General features: G+C 42.2%; 1 protein-coding gene across 1 annotated transcript in view; it reads left to right on the forward strand.

Moving 5' to 3' along the window:
- Positions 1-869: 869 nt before the first annotated feature.
- LOC138284759 (uromodulin-like) overlaps positions 870-22495 on the forward strand; it is a 175522-nt gene continuing 153896 nt past the window's right edge. Inside the window, exons 1-2 of the mRNA XM_069223896.1 lie at positions 870-1037; positions 18150-18167. Coding sequence (XP_069079997.1) covers positions 974-1037; positions 18150-18167 — 82 coding nt within the window. The 5' untranslated portion in view covers positions 870-973. The remainder of the gene's footprint in view (positions 1038-18149; positions 18168-22495) is intronic.

The following is a 22495-nucleotide window of genomic DNA, read 5'->3' on the forward strand; positions in this document are numbered from 1 at the left end:
GCCCGTCCCTATCAATCTCTCTTGGGCAAACCCTGTGATTCTCGGTACTGTATACCCGTCAGTGCGCGCCTCTATCCCCGCAGGCCTCTCTTCTCTTTAGGCATTTCTGCCTTCTGTCCAGTCTACCTCTCTCCAGCAGTTCCTCTCTTCCTCTCATCGTCTCTCCCCAGTATGTCTCTGGTCCAGTCACTATCTCTCTCTCCCTCAATGTTTCCCTTCCTTTTAGTCTATTTCTGCTTTCAATGCTCTCTCTTTAGTATCTACTCTAAGTGCGTGTCTCTCACTGTAGATCCAGCTCCCATCTCTAAGCATGTCTCTAAATCTGAGAGGCTCTCCTCAGCATTAGTTTACATCTCCCTCCCTGTCTGCTTGTCAGTTTGTCTCCCCTTGTCACTCTCTCCACTCCCTCAGGGTTCTTCTGTCTCATTCTCCAGCTCTCCAGAGTGTGTCTCTCGCCTATATATATATATATATATATATATATATATATATATATATATATATATATATATATATATCGCTCCACCTTTGGTTGTGTTTCTATCTCCCTCTCTCCCCCCAGTGTGTCTCTCTCTCTCAGTGAGCATCTCTGTCACTCTCTCTCCCTTGAGTTTGTCTCCCAGGCTTTTATCTCTCTGTGTCAGTTTTGTACCCTTCAACGTATCTCCCTGGCAGTCACTCTTCCCCAAGTGCAACTCTCTTCCTGTCTGTCTCTCTCCCCTCAGTCTACTTCTCTCTCTCTCGTTATCTACGTTCTGTCCCTCGCTCTGCCACTCACCTCCTTGCTGATCTGCCTTCTCCCTCTCATTCCCCGCCCTTCTCTCTTCTCCACCTGCCTGTGACCTGCCCTCTGGTATATAACCCTAGGGAGCTCAGCGCTGCAGTCACTTAGAAAAAGCTCCCAGTCGTTCCTCATTCTCGGGTGCAGCTCGTCCCAAGTGCAAGACCAAGAGGCGAGAAGCTGCCTGAGAGAATGGGACGCCAAGAGATTGGTCTACTATTGGGGGTCCTCCTGGCCGCCCTACTTCGAGAAGCAGGTACACCTTCGCTTTATTAAGACTACTGTCATGATAGTGGGGGGTCTGACGATGTGAGGGGTAGGGTGACCAGACGTCCCTGATTTCCCCGGACAGTCCTGGTTTTTGGGTCAAAGGTCATACTATTAAATAAATGTCCCGGTTTTTGGGACAAAGGTCAGATCATTTAGGGAAGCATAAGTTAAAAAGGCCTACAAGGTATGAAATAATTAAAGTATTTTATCTGTTACTGTCAGGCAACAAAAACCCTCCTCTGCTCCCAGCAGAGAGAGAGTGGGGAGCAGAGAGCGGTGGGTGGGGGAGGGTTGGGGGTTCAGGGTGGGAGGTCAAGCCATAGCTAATTTTATATATGTAGTCTTATACTGTGTGTGTATATATACACATATATACGTGTGTGTGTGTGTGTGTGTGTGTGTATATATATGTACACACACAGTATAGGCACATATTCACAAAGTTATGCAAAAAACGGGACAGGCCAGTTATAAAAGTGAGAGTAATGTCTTTAGTCCTTCTTTTATGTCGGACCTGTCCAAGATTTTCCTCCTCAAAATCTGGTCACCCTAGCATAGACTCACCTGTCGAACTTCGGGAGAAATACAGGTTGGGGGCACTACTTACTGTCTGCTTTGGGCTAACTAGAAATACTTTAAAATAGCAACACCTGGGCGTGAGGTCAGAAGTGCCGAGTCTCCTTTTTTTCTGCATCTTTTTACGTATTTTAATGTTGTCTCCCCCTCCACCTACCAATTATCAGACTGCTTCACAGCGCTGGGGATGTTTTCCGTGCGAGGAAAGTGTAGGAGTGAGAGGTTACAGTGGTTAGTTCTCAGAGCTGGAATTAGGTGTTGGACACGTTAGGTTTGACAACGAAGCACATTCTTCTGAATTTAATTTACTCCTGTATAGGGCGCCAGTGAAAACCTTCGTGGGCTGGTTTCATGTGGTCGCAATGGTTCATGGTCCATAGTCCTTGGACTCTGCTAGCACTGACACAGGCTCTGCTGCGTCGTCACACCTGTCATTAGCGCCTGAAAGTTTTTTTAACATAAGGTAACAGTTGAATATTATAAACCGTGGTGTAAGGCAGTAATCTCACTTCCGACCACTATTCACAATGTGCACTTTTGCATTCCACTAAACCCCAAAATAATTATTTAGAATGAATAGCGGAGGGCTAGAATAACCCCTCCATATTCCAGTCTTGACTTGTAGGAGTACAGCAGAGAAGACAAACACCCTAGCTGCCACCTTTGGGAGTATTGCTGAGGAGACAAGCACTTCAGTAGTGAGCTGTACGATGAAAGGTGCGAGGAGCTAGGCCTTCAGCCCTCACATGTACCTGCAGGAGAAATAACCAAGGAGATGAGCACTGCATGTTTCAGTTTCATAAAGGTGGATGACCACGGCAGAAAACGTCTTCAATGTGTGAAGGTGGTCCAGCTAAGGACTAGAACTACTGTAAACGGACCTGGGGATTTGACTAGGTCACATCCTCATGTTTGTTACTCAAGCACTTGGCTAGCCTCCATTTCCAATCTTATGCTGACAACAAGTCCCAATCAATCCAGAGGGAGCACCAAAGAATATTGCAGAATATGTAGATGTCTTTTTGATAATGAATGCACAATGCAGAGCTAGCTGAACCTAAATGGAACCGTAAACAATGAGATTGCATTTTTTTTGTAAAGCTTAGTCGAATAATATCCTTTTGTGGGGCTTAATTCACCTACGTGTAGAAAAATAGATTTAGTACAGTAGGCATAAAGCATAGAAGTACATCCAGATGTTCTTTTTCTTTTATAAGAAGGTCATCATTTGTCTAAGAATATGTTTTGCGTCCTACTTAGTTTTTGGAAGATTATCAATCTTATTTCAGGTGCTCTAAGGCAAATGTTTAAAGACTCAGGGCCTGATTTAGATCTTTGTGGTAATGGCCCAGCCGTCCATTTTCCAGTGGTCAACTTGTCCGCCTGCTAGCCAGTCCGCCCACCTGAATTAGATGATGGTGGTCCCATAGCCGATAAACTGCTGGAGTCCCGCAGACTCCACCAGAACTTCCTAATCGTGTTGACGGCACCACAGGAGAAAGCAGTTGATGGCGAGACTCCAGACACCCTTCCCACTGAGCAGCTTTGGATGTGCCTTTCCACCAAGCCAACAGTGGTGATGCTACCTTCACACCTGAGTTGGCGGATTGGGGGATAATGAGGTAAAAACAGGCCTTTTTCCCAATTCCACTTCAGTTTTTGACTGGACACGACTGGACAAGACCTTTCATTGCTGCTACAACTGGACCACAGAGAAAAAGCGACCCCAGCTGTCGTCAGACTCAATGTAGGGAATCTGCATTGCCAGTCTATGTTGTGGGGTCACTGCACATGAGCGCAGGACCACTGCAGTCATATACATGTCACGGAAATGTTTTAAAATTACTGTGACATGCATATGTTGAGGACACAATTGTGTTAGACATGAATGCTGGTGCCACAATGACATAACATTCACACTTGTCAACCATGTACGTGTGTGCATATGGCAAAGGGAACTCTAACTGTGATGTTGTGCTTCCCGTTGTGTATGTGAGTCAGTATGTGTATGTGTGCGTGCAATTGGATTGGCTGGTTGAGGTGGAGGGTGCTGGAGTGGGTGATGTGGTTGTGCCAGATTGTTTGGAACTTTCATGTGGGTCTGATATTGTTGTGTATGTTAGGCTGTGTGTTGTGTTGCTGTGTGTAATATTCAGGTGAATGTCGTTGTGTGGTGGTCATTGTTGTGATGTGTTTTTGTGTGGGTGAGTTTGTGTAGATGAGTTTGTAGTTGTGTTGGTTTTAATGGTTGTCGTGTGTGGGCGTAGAGTAAACAGTGTGTGTATGTTGAGTTATGGATGTATGGCAATGTGTGATTTCAGCATGTATGTGTTGTATTTTGGTGGAATGGCACTGGATAATAGTGTGTACGTGGTGTGTTGTGTGGTGTGCAGTGCAGTGGGACATATATGGCTAAGGTACAGTGTGTGTGTGACTTACCTGTCTTCCATAGCCACTGCCATTTAACAATGTCTATTAGGTCCCATGACGGTCTCCCTCTGCCAGAAATCTGCCACCAGTAAACCACCTGCAGGACTGAAACATCTACAAATGGTTGGTGGGAACCTGCAAGCCTGATGGCTCAGAAGAGCATTCTGTTGTGGTGGTTGGTGGCTCAGCCGCGATATATCTGAATACGGAGGTAGGAGTATTGTCAACTTGACAACGTACTCAGGTCTCAAGACTAGATTATTACTCTCTACTTGGAAATTGTAAGAAATGTCAAACTGCCAAGAATGTTGGTGTTTGGCTGGTGTCTGGTCTCAAAGGACGAGACAAATGTCCCTCAAGCAGGCATAATGTTCACTGCTCAAATGTAAAAAATATGACTATGAGCCTGATTATGACTGTGGCGGTGGGGATTACTCTGTCCCAAATGTGACAGATACCCTGCCCGCCATAATACAAGTTCCATTATAATTTGTGAAACTTGTAATATGGCAGACAGGATATCTGTTACATTTGGGACTGAGTAATCCCCTCTACCAAGGTCGTAATCAGGCCCTATGTTTTACTGTACGTGCATGATTCCAAACATCTTCATGTAATGCTCCATCTTGTCTCAAAAGCAAGCTTACTATTTCCTCAGTGATTAGAAAGTTATATCAACAGGTAAACTATCATTCAACCTCCTCCCTAAGGTGTTGCAGATAGGATCACAGGTCTCTTCCCCAGGTCATAAAATCTAAAATGATTGTGTGTTCCTTTTAAGTGCAGGACCAACCTATTTAAAGTTCACAGAATATCTTACCTCTTAACTTTTTGACTGTCATCTTGATTATTGCTCAGGCTCTTTCCCCTTCCAATAGATGAGTATAATCAAAGGCATCTTGTAGACCAGCACATAGACATGCTATTAGTAGAAGCTCCACAATAATGCTATATTTAAAAGTTTGTCGAGGGAAGGATTCCTGATCTCCATTACCCATGCCCTTGTTGAAGTTTAGCTGAATAATCAAGCACTCTGGTCCACATCTGTACAAGGATAGCTGAGGTTTCAATATCTTCAGTCTTTGACTTTGGTAACCATGTCAAAAGGCCTGATCATGAACATACTTGAAGACCTCAGCAGTCCAATGAAATCCATCCCTGGATCTTTCCTTTGCCCATTCCATATCTCAACCCCCCGGAGCCTCTCCTGGGTCCTGATTACCAGCTCTCCTCTATCCTGAGCAGAGAAAAGTAAGTCTGCTGTTTACAGTGTTCAGTTAAGTAAAAGTGAGAATGGTTTTACCTACTTGACTCCATCAAACAACCTTTTTCTCCTCTTGTGTATCTTTGTGCCGCCGATGTTCTGGTACATCACATTGATAAATATTCAGTCGCAAATTGATCTTCATGGAAAAATTCACAATTCTACAATTAACAAACCCCAAAAGTTCTTCTAGTCTGTAACAGAGAAAATTGTCATCATTTAGGAAGATAGGTCTAAAATTCTTGTTCTATGAACCGGCTTTTGCAAGAAAAATGTTCTAATCTTTTTAATCGTTTTAGACTTACCAATATCTACACAATGCTATCACTCAACCATATGCAGTGTGTGTGTGTGTGGGGGGGGGGTATCATGCTAATGCTGGTTCAGGTTTGGATAATAAACAGTACTGTAGCACCTTTTTAAATGTAGACCACGAATGACCAAAGAGAATTCAGTGGGAGATCTTCCAGCAGAGAAAAGTGCATACTTCTGCTTCCGGATGTGCCTGGAAAGCAGTGAAGATATATCACGTCACTGTAATGAGTGGCTCCTCTGTTAGAATTGACTCTAAATTAAAATCTTCATTCTGAGATGGGACAGATTTAAGAATTAAGGGCAGGTCACTGAGTGACCAGGAATGAACCTCCGACAATCGGGAAACATATGCATTACCAACAAGATGGCCGATAACACAGACTCCGGTGTACTGGGAGGTAGTGATGACATAGGTGGAGTGTGAAGTTGGGACCATAGGGTGGTGGCACAAAAAGCTGCTAGCAAATAGCAAAGCTGAAAAGCTTGCATTTGATTTTAAATTTGTGCAAATTGGAAATTCAAAACAATGATGACAAACGAAGTGAAGGCTAGTGTCAAATGTCTATCTTTTTAAAAGATGAGGCATGTGTTGCACTGGCTCCTGGGATTTCCAAAAATGGAGCTATCTTATAAAATACTTTTTCATATAATCTATTAGAAAAAGAGAATAGCTAAAATTTGACATCCCTCAATGTTATAGAAATGCTAAAGTCGGTATTTCAAAGCTACCAATGAACTGTAAACGTTTTGGAAAAACCTTGATCAGTTTCTGTTCTTAAAAATGTCAGGGGTGAATGAAAGGTAATCGTCACTATGAGGAAAAGCTTCGAGGGGGATATCATAGCTTTTAAACAAATTATTTTTAATTAAATACCTTTTCTGTAATTTTTCATCAACGTATCAATTTTAAGTAAAAACAAAACATTATTAGTTATTACAACTCAGTGGACTGTATCCAACACAAAATACAAATACTTAAAAGTTAAAAATGAAGAAGGTTATGAATGAGTGAAAAAATAAAATAAAATCCAATGCAGTTATCACTTAAATAGTCTTGCTGAAGTCCTCTCGTCCCGTAAACCACACATTTTCTCCATCCATAAAACATAGGGTGTAAATTTCTTTAAGCTATTTAGCTGCTTCTGTCGATCTCCATTATCGCACCATCGGTCTTTTGTCAGCTGAAACCACTTATTTTGATCCAGAGTTTGGTCTCATGTAGAATATTGTCACTTACTTTCAGATAATTAAAGACCACCAAAAGTCTGTCTTTTGGGTGATTAAATCCTACACCCCTCTGAAAGTTCAAGAAGATTCCATCCCAAAGTTGTTCAGCAGTTGAACTCATCATAATTAAGAAACTGGTTTCCTTACTCGGATTTACTCCTCCAGCACCTCTCATTAACCTCAGGTTACCCATAATACATTGCAACCGATATTATCCTAAACAGATTGTTTTGGTGCATGTAACAGTCTAGAATTACCCTGGAGTTGTCTCAGGAAACGCAAAGCTGTAATTTCAGCACATTACTCTCTTGCACTTCTCAAGTAGAGAAATGTTGCCTTGCTGCGGACCCTAGCGCTGTATCAACCAGGACCACTATTCCTCTGTGTTATTAAATATTCCTTATGATGGAGGTAGCTGTATCTGTTCTTTCTGGAGCACGCAAAAGGTAGTTTTCAAATACTCTTCTTAATGTAAGTAAGTTGCAGCTTTCTGTGGATTCAAACGTCCTAACTAGAATATTAAACCTGATTAATCAACATGTTCTACCATCATTGCACCACATTTTAGCTAATTAATCCACCTCTGTTCGCTGGCAAGATTTACTTTTTATTCTTCCAGAAAAGGGCAAGCTTTGAATTATTTATTTTTATTTTGCCACCCCTACAGACTTCTCTAACAGCTGTGTTCATTATATTTAGTCCTGAATTAAGAGAGTCCTGTTAATTAACAATTCTGGTGCGAACACCAGTTTGTGTCGGGTCGCTGTTACAAATGGTTGGCTCTGTTGCTTGTACGAGTACCCTAGGATCCGTGTCCTTAGACACAGACCCACGGGTAACATGTTAGGATCAGTGGTCAAAATGGGCGGGATCGGAGGGGCACAACATGCCCCTACTTTTCTGATTTATGAAAAAACGTTCCCCTACTTTTTTTAAAAAGACAACCATCTTGGCATGGTTAATTTCAATATTTTAAATCATTGGTTCCCAACCTGTGGTCTGGGGACCCCTGGGGGTCCGCGAAGACTTCTCAGGGGGTCCGCGAGAGCCTAGAAAATTAAAAAATATTAACAAATATTGACAAATTAGGTCCCCAGCTTCCAGTAATGACTCAGGCGGGGGTTCCCAGGTTCCCATGATGATTCAGTGGGGGTCCCTGGGTTCCATTAATGCTAAAGTGGGGGTCCACAGAAATCAAAAGGTTTGGAACCACTGTTTTAAATGATTCAGCTGAAGTGTCATGCTGTGAAACCAAAGCTGGAAAGACACCTAAACAAGCCTTTCTGCCAGCGTGCCCGTTTCCCTGAAAGAAATGCAAACGTGCGCATATGCATTTGCACATGAATGTGTTGATGTGCAAATGCATAGGGTAATCAGCAAATGTAAAGGACAATTGGGAGGTAGTACTGGCTTTAATTGCTCAAAATACTGAAAGCTTTTTGATGGCAAAAAATTATTTTGAGCAATAGTGTAAACAGTTAACAGCTGAGGTGTTAAGTGTGCGCTTTTAATTGAAACTGTATTTATATAGGGGTTACTACCCCTTAAGAGGTGTTGAAGAGACAGTTATGTAAGAAAAAAAAAGCATTCCGTACATTCTGGGTATTACTAAAATCTAATTTTTTATAGCACCATTTTATCTTAAACCTTTTTGTGAACTTTGTAGTAGTCTATGTTATACTGTGTGTAAAGCAAGTTTAAAATAATGACTTGCATATTCACACAGGCTCTGCATAGCACTAAAAATACACCTCACTGTTCTCCACTGCACCAACCAAGATTTAAATTTGTGGCTCTTGTGTTACACACAGACCTCTGCTGTGCATGAGGGTGAAAGACTAAAAACATTTATAGAATGTTTTTTTATTTAGCCACATCTTTGACTCCGCCCCCATGCTCACTGACCCCGCCCCTGTGCATGCAGCATCACAGTTTTCATACTTTTTTAATGCACTTCGACTACTGGTTAGGACACCTTTCTTTCAGTAGTGCCTCTGTGCCTGTCAGACAACAAATGGCAGGTATAAAGCCAGGCTACTGACACAAACACCCTGACACACTGAAAGGTAAATGGTACCATGGCCTACTACCGCTGACATTAATACCCCTCAGCCGTATGTAGGACAGACTCATGGGGTCAGAGGTGCCCCTGCGGCTCCCGCATATTAGAGGCCTCATTGGTCAGTGCTGTTACAATTCCGTCGGTGTCTGGCCTCCGCCGACGTGGCCGTTGTGTGTTCCCAATGTAACCCTGGCTTTATGGCCATTACTGTGCTTTAAGTGTAGCGTTTTAGATGTTTACACAGGTGGGTTTTTATTTCATAGCACTATACTGAAAGTATTCCAACGACAGGATATCTAGAGTCTTGTGTTTTGTAGTTATCAACCTAGGAAGGGGCGTGGCGTGTCAGTCATCCAACAGTAGTTCCTAAAATAAAACATGCTCGTATGTTATTTTGGGGGAAAGGTACTGACTGAAATTCTACCTAGGAAGGGGTGTGACGTGTCATTCAACATCAGTCCCTAAAATATTACCGTAATGCAAATATTTTCAAAATGCCCTTATATCATTATAGGAGAAAGGTCCTGGCTGAAATGAGCCATCTCTGAGAAAGGGAACTATGGTGCGCTTCTGTTCTCTGGTGGTTAAAAATAGTATGGCACTGACGGGAGGCAGAAACCGCTCGCACCATTTGACTACGTACTCTCAGGCATTTGATTCTGCAAGCTCCCAGAGGGTGTCACAAGACTCACTGTCCAATAAATGTAATATCAGGTGTTTAGTTAAACAAGAAGTGTTATTATTCTAAGGCAGTTTAAACATCGCGCACCACGAATCGACTACTTCTCTTATTCCATTAGAAAGCGAAATGGGACGTTCTTGCACACTGTGCGCTCATCTTGAAAGAAAGTTCGAGGTCGGAAGAAGCTAATTACCCCGCGCCTCCTCTTCCAGCACCAACCCCCCAGTGGTGCAGTCTTACAGAACTGTACTCCACAGGAGGTTGAATATTACACCTGATATCCAGTTCATAAATTACAACGAATTGCGTTTATTGGTCCAAAGTATGTAATCTTTCATTATTACTCTTCTTCATAAGTTCAAATATATTCATAGGCATCAAGCTCCAGCAAACAAAACTAGCCAACAAGTGTTTCGGGATCGACCCCTTTTCAAGGCTAAGGCACCTCAAGCTTGTATATTCACACAGGGTTTTCAAATGACCTTGATTTTCTAGAATTTCTTGTATATTCATAAAATATCGTCAATTCTACGGGCATAGTAACCAATATAGGTCCTCATCATTAATTAGTTACCAGTTTACTTCATTTCAACGTGAACATTCTCTCACTCCTCGAAAATTGCATCCCCCACTTATCACTGTATCAGGATCAGAGGGTTTCTCCAATGTAATGCAATTTTTTTGCTCCCTATGTAGATCGTAAAGTGTAGGTTTTGGTTATCATTTGCGATGCACAGGGACGTCATGGAAAATTACAATGTCACGTTTGTTTCTTACTAGTGTAGTTTACCCAGCTTCAAAGCACAAATGTGCTTCGCATTTGCCATTAGCAATAGAACTGTTAATGGAGTGAAGTTTGTCTTCTCCAGATGAGAGATTAACACATAACCCTTTTGTGCTCCAGTCTCACAAGTAAAATGGCGGTCGCCAGTGGGCTGGAGGTGTGCAAACATCCAATGGGCAGGTTAAACAAAAGCAAACAGCTGCAGTGCTCGGGCACAAGGTGACTTCTACATAGCCCAGGGCCCAGAGGAAGGGAGTGCAGACAGGTCTGAGCACAGATTGACAGTTGCACTCAATATTACCCATTTCCTTCTTCCCTTTTAAAAGGCAAAATATTGGAAGTAAAGTCATATCTCGTTGCTTCTCTACTCCACTGCCACCTGCTGGGACAGTCTTACTGTATGCTAGGAATGGATGTGACTCTTTGCAGTGTCTCCAGAGCTCACATGCGTATGAGGAAGGTAGAGTTCTCTGACAATGCCTGGTAAACTAGATCCCTTGGGCCATGTGGGGGTTTCATTGTTCAGTTCTCATAAGTGATCCCATCTTGAACTTCATGTCATTTATTTTTAGCGTATGAGTCAGTAATGGCCTCAGTCACAGCCATCCATCACTCAATGGCCATACTGTCTCTCATGTTGTATTAATTTAAAATAAAAAATATATATTTTCCTGCCACTTCAGCTCCTTCTTCTCTCCACATTCCTGTTAGTTTATTGCAAGACACCATGACCACAGAATCCTCAGACAAAAACCTTGGTTTACACTTTGATTCTAAAATGATCATGCACACATTCATAATCAACATAGTCTCAGCCACAAAATTCCAGCTACTGAACATAGGTAAAATCCATTCAGGCAATGTTTTCCAGATATCTTAGACACTTATCTTCTCATTGGTCCTCCTCATGCTGGACTACTGCAACAGTCTACTTGTTGCAGCCTCTCCTTTGATATCATTAGACAGTGTTCTAAACATTCCTGTTAGAACCCTTTACAGATTTATCAAACACATTCCTACATGAACGAGGCAACTTGCTATTAGGAAAAACTAGAGCTACCTATAAACACATAAACTTGGTTTTCAAAGCCTAGATGGTACCTGCTGAATGACCTATCTACATTGCCGGAGCTCACGCAGAGGTCTTCTTCCTGCCTCAGGTTCAGAAACTGCACACTTTCTGGTGAGACACCATACCTCCTCTCACCTGCACTAGAGGTCGACTAGATCTTTGGACTCATGGAGGAGTATTGTAATCAGATTAATTCAAAACAAACCAATAACATGAAAGACACAAACAATGTTAAACACCATGACCAATTTGGTCACAGAAACAAGACTCCAAACTAATTAAAGTTTGAAAGCTTTATTACAAACACAAAACCATAATAATGTAAATGGTGTGCAAGGCTAACTTAGAAACATACGTGAAAATCATAGGGTGACCAAAACATTTAAAGAAATTAAGCCTACTAAACATCAATGCTATTGAACACTCCAAGAGAATAACACAAATCAACAGAACGATAATATGCACATTAAAATCAGATTTCAAAGCAGATGATGGTGACATCAGTAAATCATCAGACTCAATTAATATCAATCAATAATTGGAGCTGGGTTATCCTTGTCCTCAATACGAATTAGAACTTGCATGTTTGGGGACGGACTAGCACATGCAGGCAAAAACAAAAGACAAGACAAAAATTATTTGGAAAATCATCTAACTAGGGTAACGCACTATAAAAATACACTGGTGTAATTATCACTACCCAGCCACCTTCGCGCCATACCTGATCACCTCACCTTCAGAAGGCAGCTCAAGACCTGGCTCTTCGAGCACTGACCCCCCCCCCAGCGCCTTGAGACCCTTTATGGGTGAGTAGCGCGCTTTACAAATGTGAATGATTGATTGATTGATCTTTCCAAAAATAGTAGTGGAACTCCATCCACCCAGGTCACTTTCGACTTGTGCCATGTCTCTACCACAAGCACACAGAGAAGAAACTGAGTGCTTCGCTTCTTGAGTCCACAAAGTAACCAGAGTGGATGTAGCCCTCACCTAAATTTACACCATCTAGAACTAATTCATTCCAGTCACTTTCTTAAAAAGATAGCAGACGGACAGAAGGATTTGTCAAGAATCTGCCTAAATCTAGTAAACCTACAAGCTCCAATGCACTGTACTTTGAGTCACTTCGTTCCCAAAACAGTGACAAGCTTATTAACAAACCAACGCTCTTCCATACTTGGACCTTTCAGCTGAAAAGCAACTGGCCCACGATTGGGAATGGGGCTCAGCCAGGCATGTATCAAGAAGGAATACAATATGACAGTTTGATACATTCTTACTATCATTGGATGATTTTGCCATGGTGTAAAGTCACGTCTGTTCCATTAGACTAATAGCCAATCTTGGGACCACTACAGCATGTCCTCTGAGCATTGTGACTTTCCGGTTAGTTTATTTGAAAGGTCAGCTTCACAGCATCATGGGTGCATCTACATTATGTGAAATTAGTCAGGCAGGTCTGAGCACAGATTGACAGTTGCACTCAATATTACCCATTTCCTTCTTCCCTTTTAAAAGGCAAAATATTGGAAGTAAAGTCATATCTCGTTGCTCCTCTACTCCACTGCCACCTGCTGGGACAGTCTTACTGTATGCTAGGAATGGATGTGACTCTTTGCAGTGTCTCCAGAGCTCACATGCGTATGAGGAAGGTAGAGTTCTCTGACAATGCCTGGTAAACTAGATCCCTTGGGCCATGTGGGGGTTTCATTGTTCAGTTCTCATAAGTGATCCCATCTTGAACTTCATGTCATTTATTTTTAGCGTATGAGTCAGTAATGGCCTCATTCACAGCCATCCATCACTCAATGGCCATACTGTCTCTCATGTTGTATTCATTTAAAATAAAAAAAATATATTTTCCTGCCACTTCAGCTCCTTCTTCTCTCCACATTCCTGTTAACTTATTTCAAGACACCATGACCACAGAATCCTCAGACAAAAACCTTGGTTTACACTTTGATTCTAAAATGATCATGCACACATTCATAATCAACATAGTCTCAGCCACAAAATTCCAGCTACTGAACATAGGTAAAATCCATTCAGGCAATGTTTTCCAGATATCTTAGACACTTATCTTCTCATTGGTCCTCCTCATGCTGGACTACTGCAACAGTCTACTAGTTGCAGCCTCTCCTTTGATATCATTAGACAGTGTTCTAAACATTCCTGTTAGAACCCTTTACAGATTTATCAAACACATTCCTACATGAACGAGGCAACTTGCTATTAGGAAAAACTAGAGCTACCTATAAACACATAAACTTGGTTTTCAAAGCCTAGATGGTACCTGCTGAATGACCTATCTACATTGCCGGAGGTCACGCAGAGGTCTTCTTCCTGCCTCAGGTTCAGAAACTGCACACTTTCTGGTGAGACACCATACCTCCTCTCACCTGCACTAGAGGTCGACTAGATCTTTGGACTCATTGAGGAGTATTGTAATCAGATTCATTCAAAACAAACCAATAACATGAAAGACACAAACAATGTTAAACACCATGACCAATTTGGTCACAGAAACAAAACTCCAAACTAATTAAAGTTTGAAAGCTTTATTACAAACACAAAGCCATAATAATGTAAATGGTGTGCAAGGCTAACTTAGAAACATACGTGAAAATCATAGGGTGACCAAAACATTTAAAGAAATTAAGCCTACTAAACATCAATGCTATTGAACACTTCAAGAGAATAACACAAATCAACAGAACGATAATATGCACATTAAAATCAGATTTCAAAGCAGATGATGGTGACATCAGTAAATCATCAGACTCAATTAATATCAATCAATAATTGGAGCTGGGTTATCCTTGTCCTCAATACGAATTAGAACTTGCATGTTTGGGGACGGACTAGCACATGCAGGCAAAAACAAAAGACAAGACAAAAATTATTTGGAAAATCATCTAACTAGGGTAACGCACTATAAAAATACACTGGTGTAATTATCAAAGCTGAAAAACAAACAAGGAAAACAATATTGCAATTTGTATACCTCTCCTCGTGAGACAGCAGACAGGAAGGATTCGTTGGTCAGAGCACTCACAGGTTCACAGCATCTGTAGACAGCAGCTTCAGGGCAGTGCAGAACACGAGCTGCACATAGGGCAAATCAGCAGTTCAGAATTTATTGGGCATATTAGTACTGATCAACAAAAGCAAATGGGGCAATTAGAAAGCATGATGTTGATTCTCAGGAAGACATCTAAGAATCATTGGGATTTAGGAGACGTGAGAGTAGCATCACATCAAGCGTCCTAAGCAAGACTCAACTCAGTACAAGTTTCAAAAAGTCTCTCCCTAACTAGAAACATCCATAGAGCTCTGATTGGTCCTCAGGGTGGACTCATCTTGTGCACAAGAATAAATATCCAATTAGAATTTAGATGCCTATCAGGTTTGCAACTATCCCGGATTTTCTCAGAGAAGGTGTGATGTCATCTGGATGCGTTTATACAGCTCCGTCAAAATATAACATTTATAAGATTTTGAAACATGGGATCTCTTTCCCAAGCTTCTAGAGGATGATTCTAACTGTCCTCAAGTGAATACAATAATACCTCCTGCCCTGTTCAAAAGCTAGAACAAATTTTGTTGCAATTGTTATTTGTTAAGATGTTCTCTGTCTTCAATACAGGAGTCTTTCACTAACACGTTAAAAACCTATGAAATAATTCAGGTCAAAGGAAACAGAACAAATTGGCACTTTTACACTACTGCTGCAATATGAATTTTCAGGCCTAGATCAGCTAGGAAAGTCTAAATACATATTTAAATGAAATTAATACAAATAACACCTATTGTGTACCATACTATTTAAATCAAATATGCAAAGTAAATTATTTAATTGCAGCCATTGCTATGCATTTCATTAAAACCATTTAAACTTGTATTTATTTTTCTGCACACATGTAACTCAGTTTGATAAATTAATTTTGATATAAGTACGACTAATTCACGTTAATTTAATCCTCATGATATTCTTTTCATCTCTACTTTTTCTGTGAAAATAATACTTTTAATATTAATTCATGTCAGTAATTCACTAAAATATAAATGCACAACATCTTTCATGGCAAAACGCGATGTCGAAAACAAATTGAGTTCACAATGTCCACCATATTTCAAATGTTTACATTTGTATATTTCATGTTATTTTCTCAGTTAAGCTTCTTAATGGAACTTGTAAGTCACCATATGCTAATGTATTAGTAAAATCTGATCTCTATCAACATTCACAGTTTGTTACACCGCTGTTCTCAATCTAGGATCAGCTAACCAAAGTCTCCTTACCTTCCCTTGCCAAGACCTGTGTATACACATCCAGATTCTGCTTCTTCTACCTACTAGGTCCTCTATGCTGAAACTCCCTTCCCAGTGACTTAAGCTCATTCTCAGCACTAAACACATAGAAGATGGCTCTGAAGGACCACTCCACCACACGCATACTACTGCAGCGTCCTATTATAGATATTTAAAGACATATTTACAAGGAACTGGTGTATCGTCTTTGATGTGCCAGTTTCCGTGTACGCCCTAACGACACCATGGTAGAACTGCATTTACAGTACAGCACACCATGGCGCTCGCTAGCACAACAGCATCAACATTTTTGATACTGCTGTGGTGCTTTGCTGGACTAGCACCAAACAGTTTAGTGCTAGTCCAGCAAAGTTCAGAGAGGCCCAGAGGATAAAGCCCTAGCATCACTTTAATGCTTGCCCTGGGCAGACATTAAAAAATGACCCTAGAATGGCGCAGTGAAATATTGTAAATTTCACTGCACCATTTGTTTGGGCCTCCCTGCGGGGGAAAGTCCCCCTTGCATACATTATGCCTGGTGCAGGTATAATGTGGTTCAAGGGTTTACAAAGTGACGCAATGTTAGCATTGTGCAACTTTGTAAATAGGGCGTAGGGAGAGGGCCTGTTTAGTGCCGCTGAAGCGTAAAAAAATGATGCTACAGTGGCGCTAAGGCAGGCAATGGGCTTGTAAATATGCCCCTCAGTGTTTATGTGTGTAATGTTTTGAGTTGTGTCAATCATCAGCAGTCATACACCAGGCACTAGACAATCTGTCTATGTACCCACAAGACTGCTTCTGATCTATGCACCCTTAAAATTGTTCCTTTGCACAAAATGTTTTATTGAAATGCTCATTCTGCTAATATTTAAGTATTTTACAAAAATAAGGTTTCTGCAAGCAACATATATGGAGATTGGATACTTCGTCCCCCTGGATCTCTAAGGGGAGATCAATGAAACTAGAATGTTTTCTTTGGCCCACACTAGAGCCGGAGATGCATCCCATGATCTTCAGCAGAACAGAGGCACCTGCTCCATGTGGGTGTCATCTATCGCTGAATAATCTCCCATTTTCTAATACTTTGCTGCACTAATTTTCAATCCTCATTCCAGGAACAGTTCCTCAGCCTTCCACTGTGTGCTCTTCATGACTCTGGGCCTGTTCTTCTTCCTGGCCTTTGAAAGGCTGGTGATCCAGGCACTAACTACACATTGTCCAGCTCTTTGGAGATTTGAATGCTTTATAGCTCTTTGATTATTACCAAATCGAGATGTAAGTTTGTACTCTGAACGATAATGGCGCTCTTTCAAGGCGCAGAGCATCTGCATTGTAAAAGGTAGTTGCAACATGGCTCTGTGTTCCACAGGTCTTTAAGCTATTCGCTGTCAGAGACGCCATTGGTAAGGCTCATATCTCAATAACATTTGCAAACATGGACGGCCTGCCAAATCAACCTTCAGAAATGGGAGCTTTCTTCACCCACTGCAGAAGTATACAGTCAGTGGTGCAGACCTTACCAAAACGCTTGTCTCTGGTTGCACAGCAGAACTACAGACGGTTCTCTGCTCTGCCCCTGAAAATGTATAGTTCCATGACATAATAATCACCATCTCTCCACTCGGCTTCCTAAGGCCTTATGTTAACCTCTGCTTCTCCGTGAAGTGGTTCTAAGTTTCCAACCACCAACACACTGTTAAACCTGTAGTGGGCGCATTCTCCAATAAAAGACAGAATTCGGAGGCATTCACTCTTTCTTTGCGATGTATGGAGAAGCTCCTTAAAAGGGCCTCCGCTTCTTTGCTATCTGTAGTACTTCTGGCTTGATGGGCTTGGGTCTCCAGTCTTAGTGTGACTTTATTTAACTTCCCCCAGAAAAAGAAAACTCGCTTAATTTCTTGACCTGCCTGCTTGGAGGGTTAGGAGGGCTCATTTCGGGCGTAACCTCTATCCACACCCATGCAATCAGCGTGAGGGCACGTGCTAGCCACACACCTGTGCAAAATGCGACCTGTCTGCTGCAGTAGTGAAGAAAAAACATTCTGCGGGCTGAGGGTGGTGGCAGGGGTTGTGCATGCCAATGTGAGAAAAAAACGACAACATATTGCATACTGCAGCATCACAGCAGAAACGGGCGGGGCTTGAGTTCATGTGTTATTGTGATTTGCTTTCTGGTCTCTGCCAGGACGGCCCTTCACAACCCTTAATTCAACCCTATCTCCTAACAGCTGAACCAAGACGTAGGAGAAGAACTCAGTGGCTGATATTGTTGAGTAATACAACTATTGCAAGTGCTTCAGTATCTGAAACTGTTTTTTTTAATGTTATTGACCTGTAAATCATATTTCTCTTTCTCTCTCTTTCTTTCCCTACAGGAGCGGTGACATGCGCTAGTAAGTACCTCTTTTATCATATGCATGATGTGTTGAGACTGGGCAGTGAGAGTATGTTTGTAACGATAATGTATACTTTGTAATGATCATTAACCCTTGTGCTGCCAGTGCGAAAGGTTAGCCTGTGGGGTTTCTATGGGTCAAGGTGGTAGACGTGCGAAGTGGGATGTTATGGGAGATAGAGGAAGACAACGACCTCTAAGGGGCAGCTGGACAATACCCCATGTCCCCCAGGACACTGTTGACCAAGAGGGGACTGGATAGGATTACATGAAAGAGGAGGAGTGGGAACTCACCCCTGCAACACACAAAGGGCCTCCTTTATATTTCTGCCAATGAGTACCCCTTGCCCAAAAATAAAAATTCAATTACATACTATGGAATATATATTTAGGCTGACAGGATATCCGTCACCATTGTGATGGATTAACTTCACTTCCGAAATATAAATCAGACCAGGGGATGTCGATTTATAGTCAGAGGCAAGCTCTAACCAGAGTAAGAATTGCAGCTAGGCATGAGATAGTAAAAATGTTGTAGCTATACCTATCCCGTCCCTCTGTGGTTAGCGGCAACCAGGGCTCAACATTTTACAACCACAACTTTCACAAATTGTTTTAGGGATTGGTATAAGTAAAAAAGAGAGAATTCTTCTCATAAGCTCTTGGCTGATGTTTAAAAAAAAACATGGAGCCACCGTGGAATGCTGGTGCAGCGCTGTATACGAAGCCTCGTTCCCATTTATTATTGAGTGAAATAAGACTGGGACAGCTGGGCCGGTGCCCTGTTTGCAATTGCAAAAATGGCTGGATTGCAGTTGTTAGGTGGCTGGGGATGCATTTGGCACCAGAATGGTGTGGGCCACGGTGGACAGAGTCTGTTTTTGCAGTCCTCAACCAAAAGCACATTGCCCAAGTTTTGGCATCAGGTATTCAGTGCCACCCCTACTGTGCCCAAGAATGTGTGTGGTGAAGAAGGTCCAGGACCAAAGATAAATGTTCCGCTGCAGTGTTGACAAAAATGCAAAAAGAACATTAGGGTACCTGTCAGCTAACTGGGTGCCTACGTTTTATCTTTTTTTTTTCAAACAGAAATCAAAATCCCCATCTGCTTTGAGGTTCCCCAGGAAGAGTGGTAGCATCAGCGGAGCTTAAAAATAATAAACAACCCCCTACTCTTAGCGAAGGCAAGGATGATGGGAGAAAAACAGTTCTGCTACTGGGAAAAATGGGGGAACAGGGTGTAATACCAATCTCTTTTAGGCCTTAGGCAAGGTTGGATGTCTCAGACAACTATGCAAGGTATATTGGGGATTTGTTGTATTTCTAACCACTCCCTGGTCCTTAGGCAAGGCCAAGGGATTATTTCCCCTTCCCATTCTGGCCTTACTGTAGGTTTAAGGAGGGTTAGCTTTGATCCCTCCACTGGCCAACTGCATGGGTTTCCCTAAAAGCAGCACTGCTTTCTTACTGTTGGTTCATCCTACCAACCTTGCAAGGACCAGGAAGGTTGTTATGCCTCTCGTATTCTTTAAAGGTGTACAAATTATTTTTTTAAACCCTGCCACGTCTTAAGGCCTGGGTGGTGGTAATGGGGGAGGGGGCTTATGCCTAGTCTACAACCCTTGCCCAGAAATAAGAGAAGAGCTATTCGATAGCCACTCTGCCAGCCCTATGAGAGTGGGGTATTTTGTGCCCAACTTTGCTCAAAGATGGGGTGTGCATGTTCTCTCCCCAGCCATGTCCAAAGGTGGCTGGGTACTTTGTGCTTCACATTTTATCAAAGGGCAGGATGCTCTTTCCTTTTCCCTTCCTGATAGGCCCTAAGGTCCAGGGAGGGCTGCCTTTGCCTCTCCCCCACTTGCTCAATGGCAGGGATGACACATATTTTTTGACAAATAGGGTGTGCCAGTTTGATCTCACAGTCTTGCCAAACGGCCACAAATAGTAACAGTGCAGCCCAAAATGCCAGGTCAGTTCCCCTCTGAAAGAAAACACAAGACACATTTTGGCTAAATTTGACCTCTTCAGTAGAGTGTAGCTTGAGTCCTCTGGCACAGTGAGCATGGTGCATGCTTGTTGCACTTAGGGCATCACACTGAGGTATGGAAAGGGGCGATGGGTGGAATACTTGAAATAATATCACCCACTGGTAATTACACTTGGCAGCATTCCAGTCCATTGTTCTTCTGCCCATGGTGCCACCTCAGACAGGAATCAGCCATACACAAAGCAGTCTTGATCCTGCTCCAATAGGAATAGATCGGCCTGAACTACAAGGCCAGGTCCACCTGAAAAGGAACACCAGCTTTTCTCAAATGACTGACCTATGTTTGACAGTCCAATGATGTGCTGCCCAATTAGACCTGAAACATATTCTTACTTCCCTCCAAACAGGAAAAGCCCCACCAGCTCGCCAAAATAGTTTGGTTTTAGATTAACGTCCATAATGAGCCAGACATTTTATTTTTATAACTGATGCCTTGAGCACGGAAGAGATAACCCATTAACTCACCATAAGTCCAAACCATCACAGAAAAGTAAACGAAAGAGCAGCTTTGACAGTAATGAGACATGGAAACCTGTAATCTAAACTCAAACCTAAAATATGTTGGAGAAATAACCACAGTCCGTGCAAGAGACACGCCTAATGTTTGTAGTTTGAGAAAGCTAAAGGCTTTCTTTTGTTTATCATTTTATGTAAAGCAGTTGCTGGTACAGTTGTCATTACACTCAATGTCCCTGCGTTACCAGGGAGTATTTTCTTGTTTGTAATCCTTGCAGGAGAAAAACTGCTTCTTGTGAGCTTCTTTTGCCCTTGGTTTTAGTTTACTCCGTCATTGAGGGTCTCCGTGTGAGCTTTCTCATGTGGTGCTCTAAGTTCCAGCTTCCTCCATCAGTATCAATAGGAGCTTCCTCTAGCAGTGCAATAGTACGCTTCCTCTGGCAGTGTCTAGGATGATGGTTCTCCACAATGCTCTCTTTTTGAGAGTGTACAAAAATGCCTTTCGTTTATGTTTTTACCACCAATCCCTTCACGTGATCTTCTACAAGGAGTGCTGCAGTGAACAAGATCCAGCGGTTGTCTCAGTTGTGAGCTTCCTATTTTAGCCCCTTGGTGTAAATATTTTCTAGCAGTATCCTCAGTCTATGATTCCTCCAGGATTGGCATATGAGCAGTACTCATGTTTTGAAATTCCTCCCTGTATACTGCTACTGTGATCTTCTGCCAGGAGTGCCGTAGAGAGCTTCACTCAGCTACGATCTTAGTATGAGTTTCTGATGTTAGCCTCTCAGTGTACAATTTCCTCCTGGGTTGCCCTTAGGGAAGTTTGCTGCAGTAGTGCTCATAGTGTAACCTTCCTCCATTTATGTTGTCATTGCGAGCCTCACTTTCATCAGGAGTCGGTAGAGGCCACTCTGTGCACTTCTCCCATCAGTAGTGCCTGCAGCCACTTTATTTGCATTGTCCTTAAGGTGAGCTCCCTTCAACAGTTCCCCCATCATGGGCTTTCTCCAGCAGTGCCCTCAGTTTCAGCTTCTTCCAGCATTGATCTGAGTGCGAGCTTACGCCACCAGTGCCCTCAATATGAACTTCTGTCATTATTCTTCTGAGGCCCTTATTCTGAGATTCCAACAACAGATGCGGGTGAGCTTTCAACCCAATTTTTGATTCCCAGGTGAGCTCAAACTGTACCTGCTCTCATGATATTACGCTGGGAAATTCACCCAAGTGTAAATGTACTCCTCATTTCAAATTTATATGCCAGTGATGGGGTAAATAAGCAGTTAATAGGTACTGTGAAAATCATATTATTAACTATTTGGGCATGCGTAACTCAGAATATATGTGCAGAAACAATTTACCTCCACAATTCAATTTCACCAGCTGCAAAGACGACACCACTCAGAATGAGGCTGATGATGTGAGCTTGTTTATCCACTAGTGCCCTCGTTATGAGTGGCCCAAAAATGGGTCAGATTTTCACCACCACAGACTTACCGAAACCAGTGATACTATTAACTCCACGGGTGGGTTCAGCCCTGAGGGTCCACTAAGACAGGAAGAATTTAAAGGGGAAGGATGGTCCAATTCCCCCGGTAACTCCTCATGTTAGGCCAGAATGTGACACGGGGACTCAGGCAGCTTTAGATGGACAAAATCTCTTTTGTGAAAGTTAAGAGATCTGCAGATTTTCTGCAGATCTCATAATTCCGATGGGGTCAATATTAGCTGTTAAGGGGTATTTTTAATGTTGTATTAATAACATCTGTAATAGCAATAATATTACAAACATTATTACTGATGTTTTTGATTATGACCTATTT

The sequence above is a fragment of the Pleurodeles waltl genome, chromosome 3_1, assembly GCF_031143425.1.
Source record: "Pleurodeles waltl isolate 20211129_DDA chromosome 3_1, aPleWal1.hap1.20221129, whole genome shotgun sequence".
Taxonomy (NCBI): domain Eukaryota; kingdom Metazoa; phylum Chordata; class Amphibia; order Caudata; family Salamandridae; genus Pleurodeles; species Pleurodeles waltl.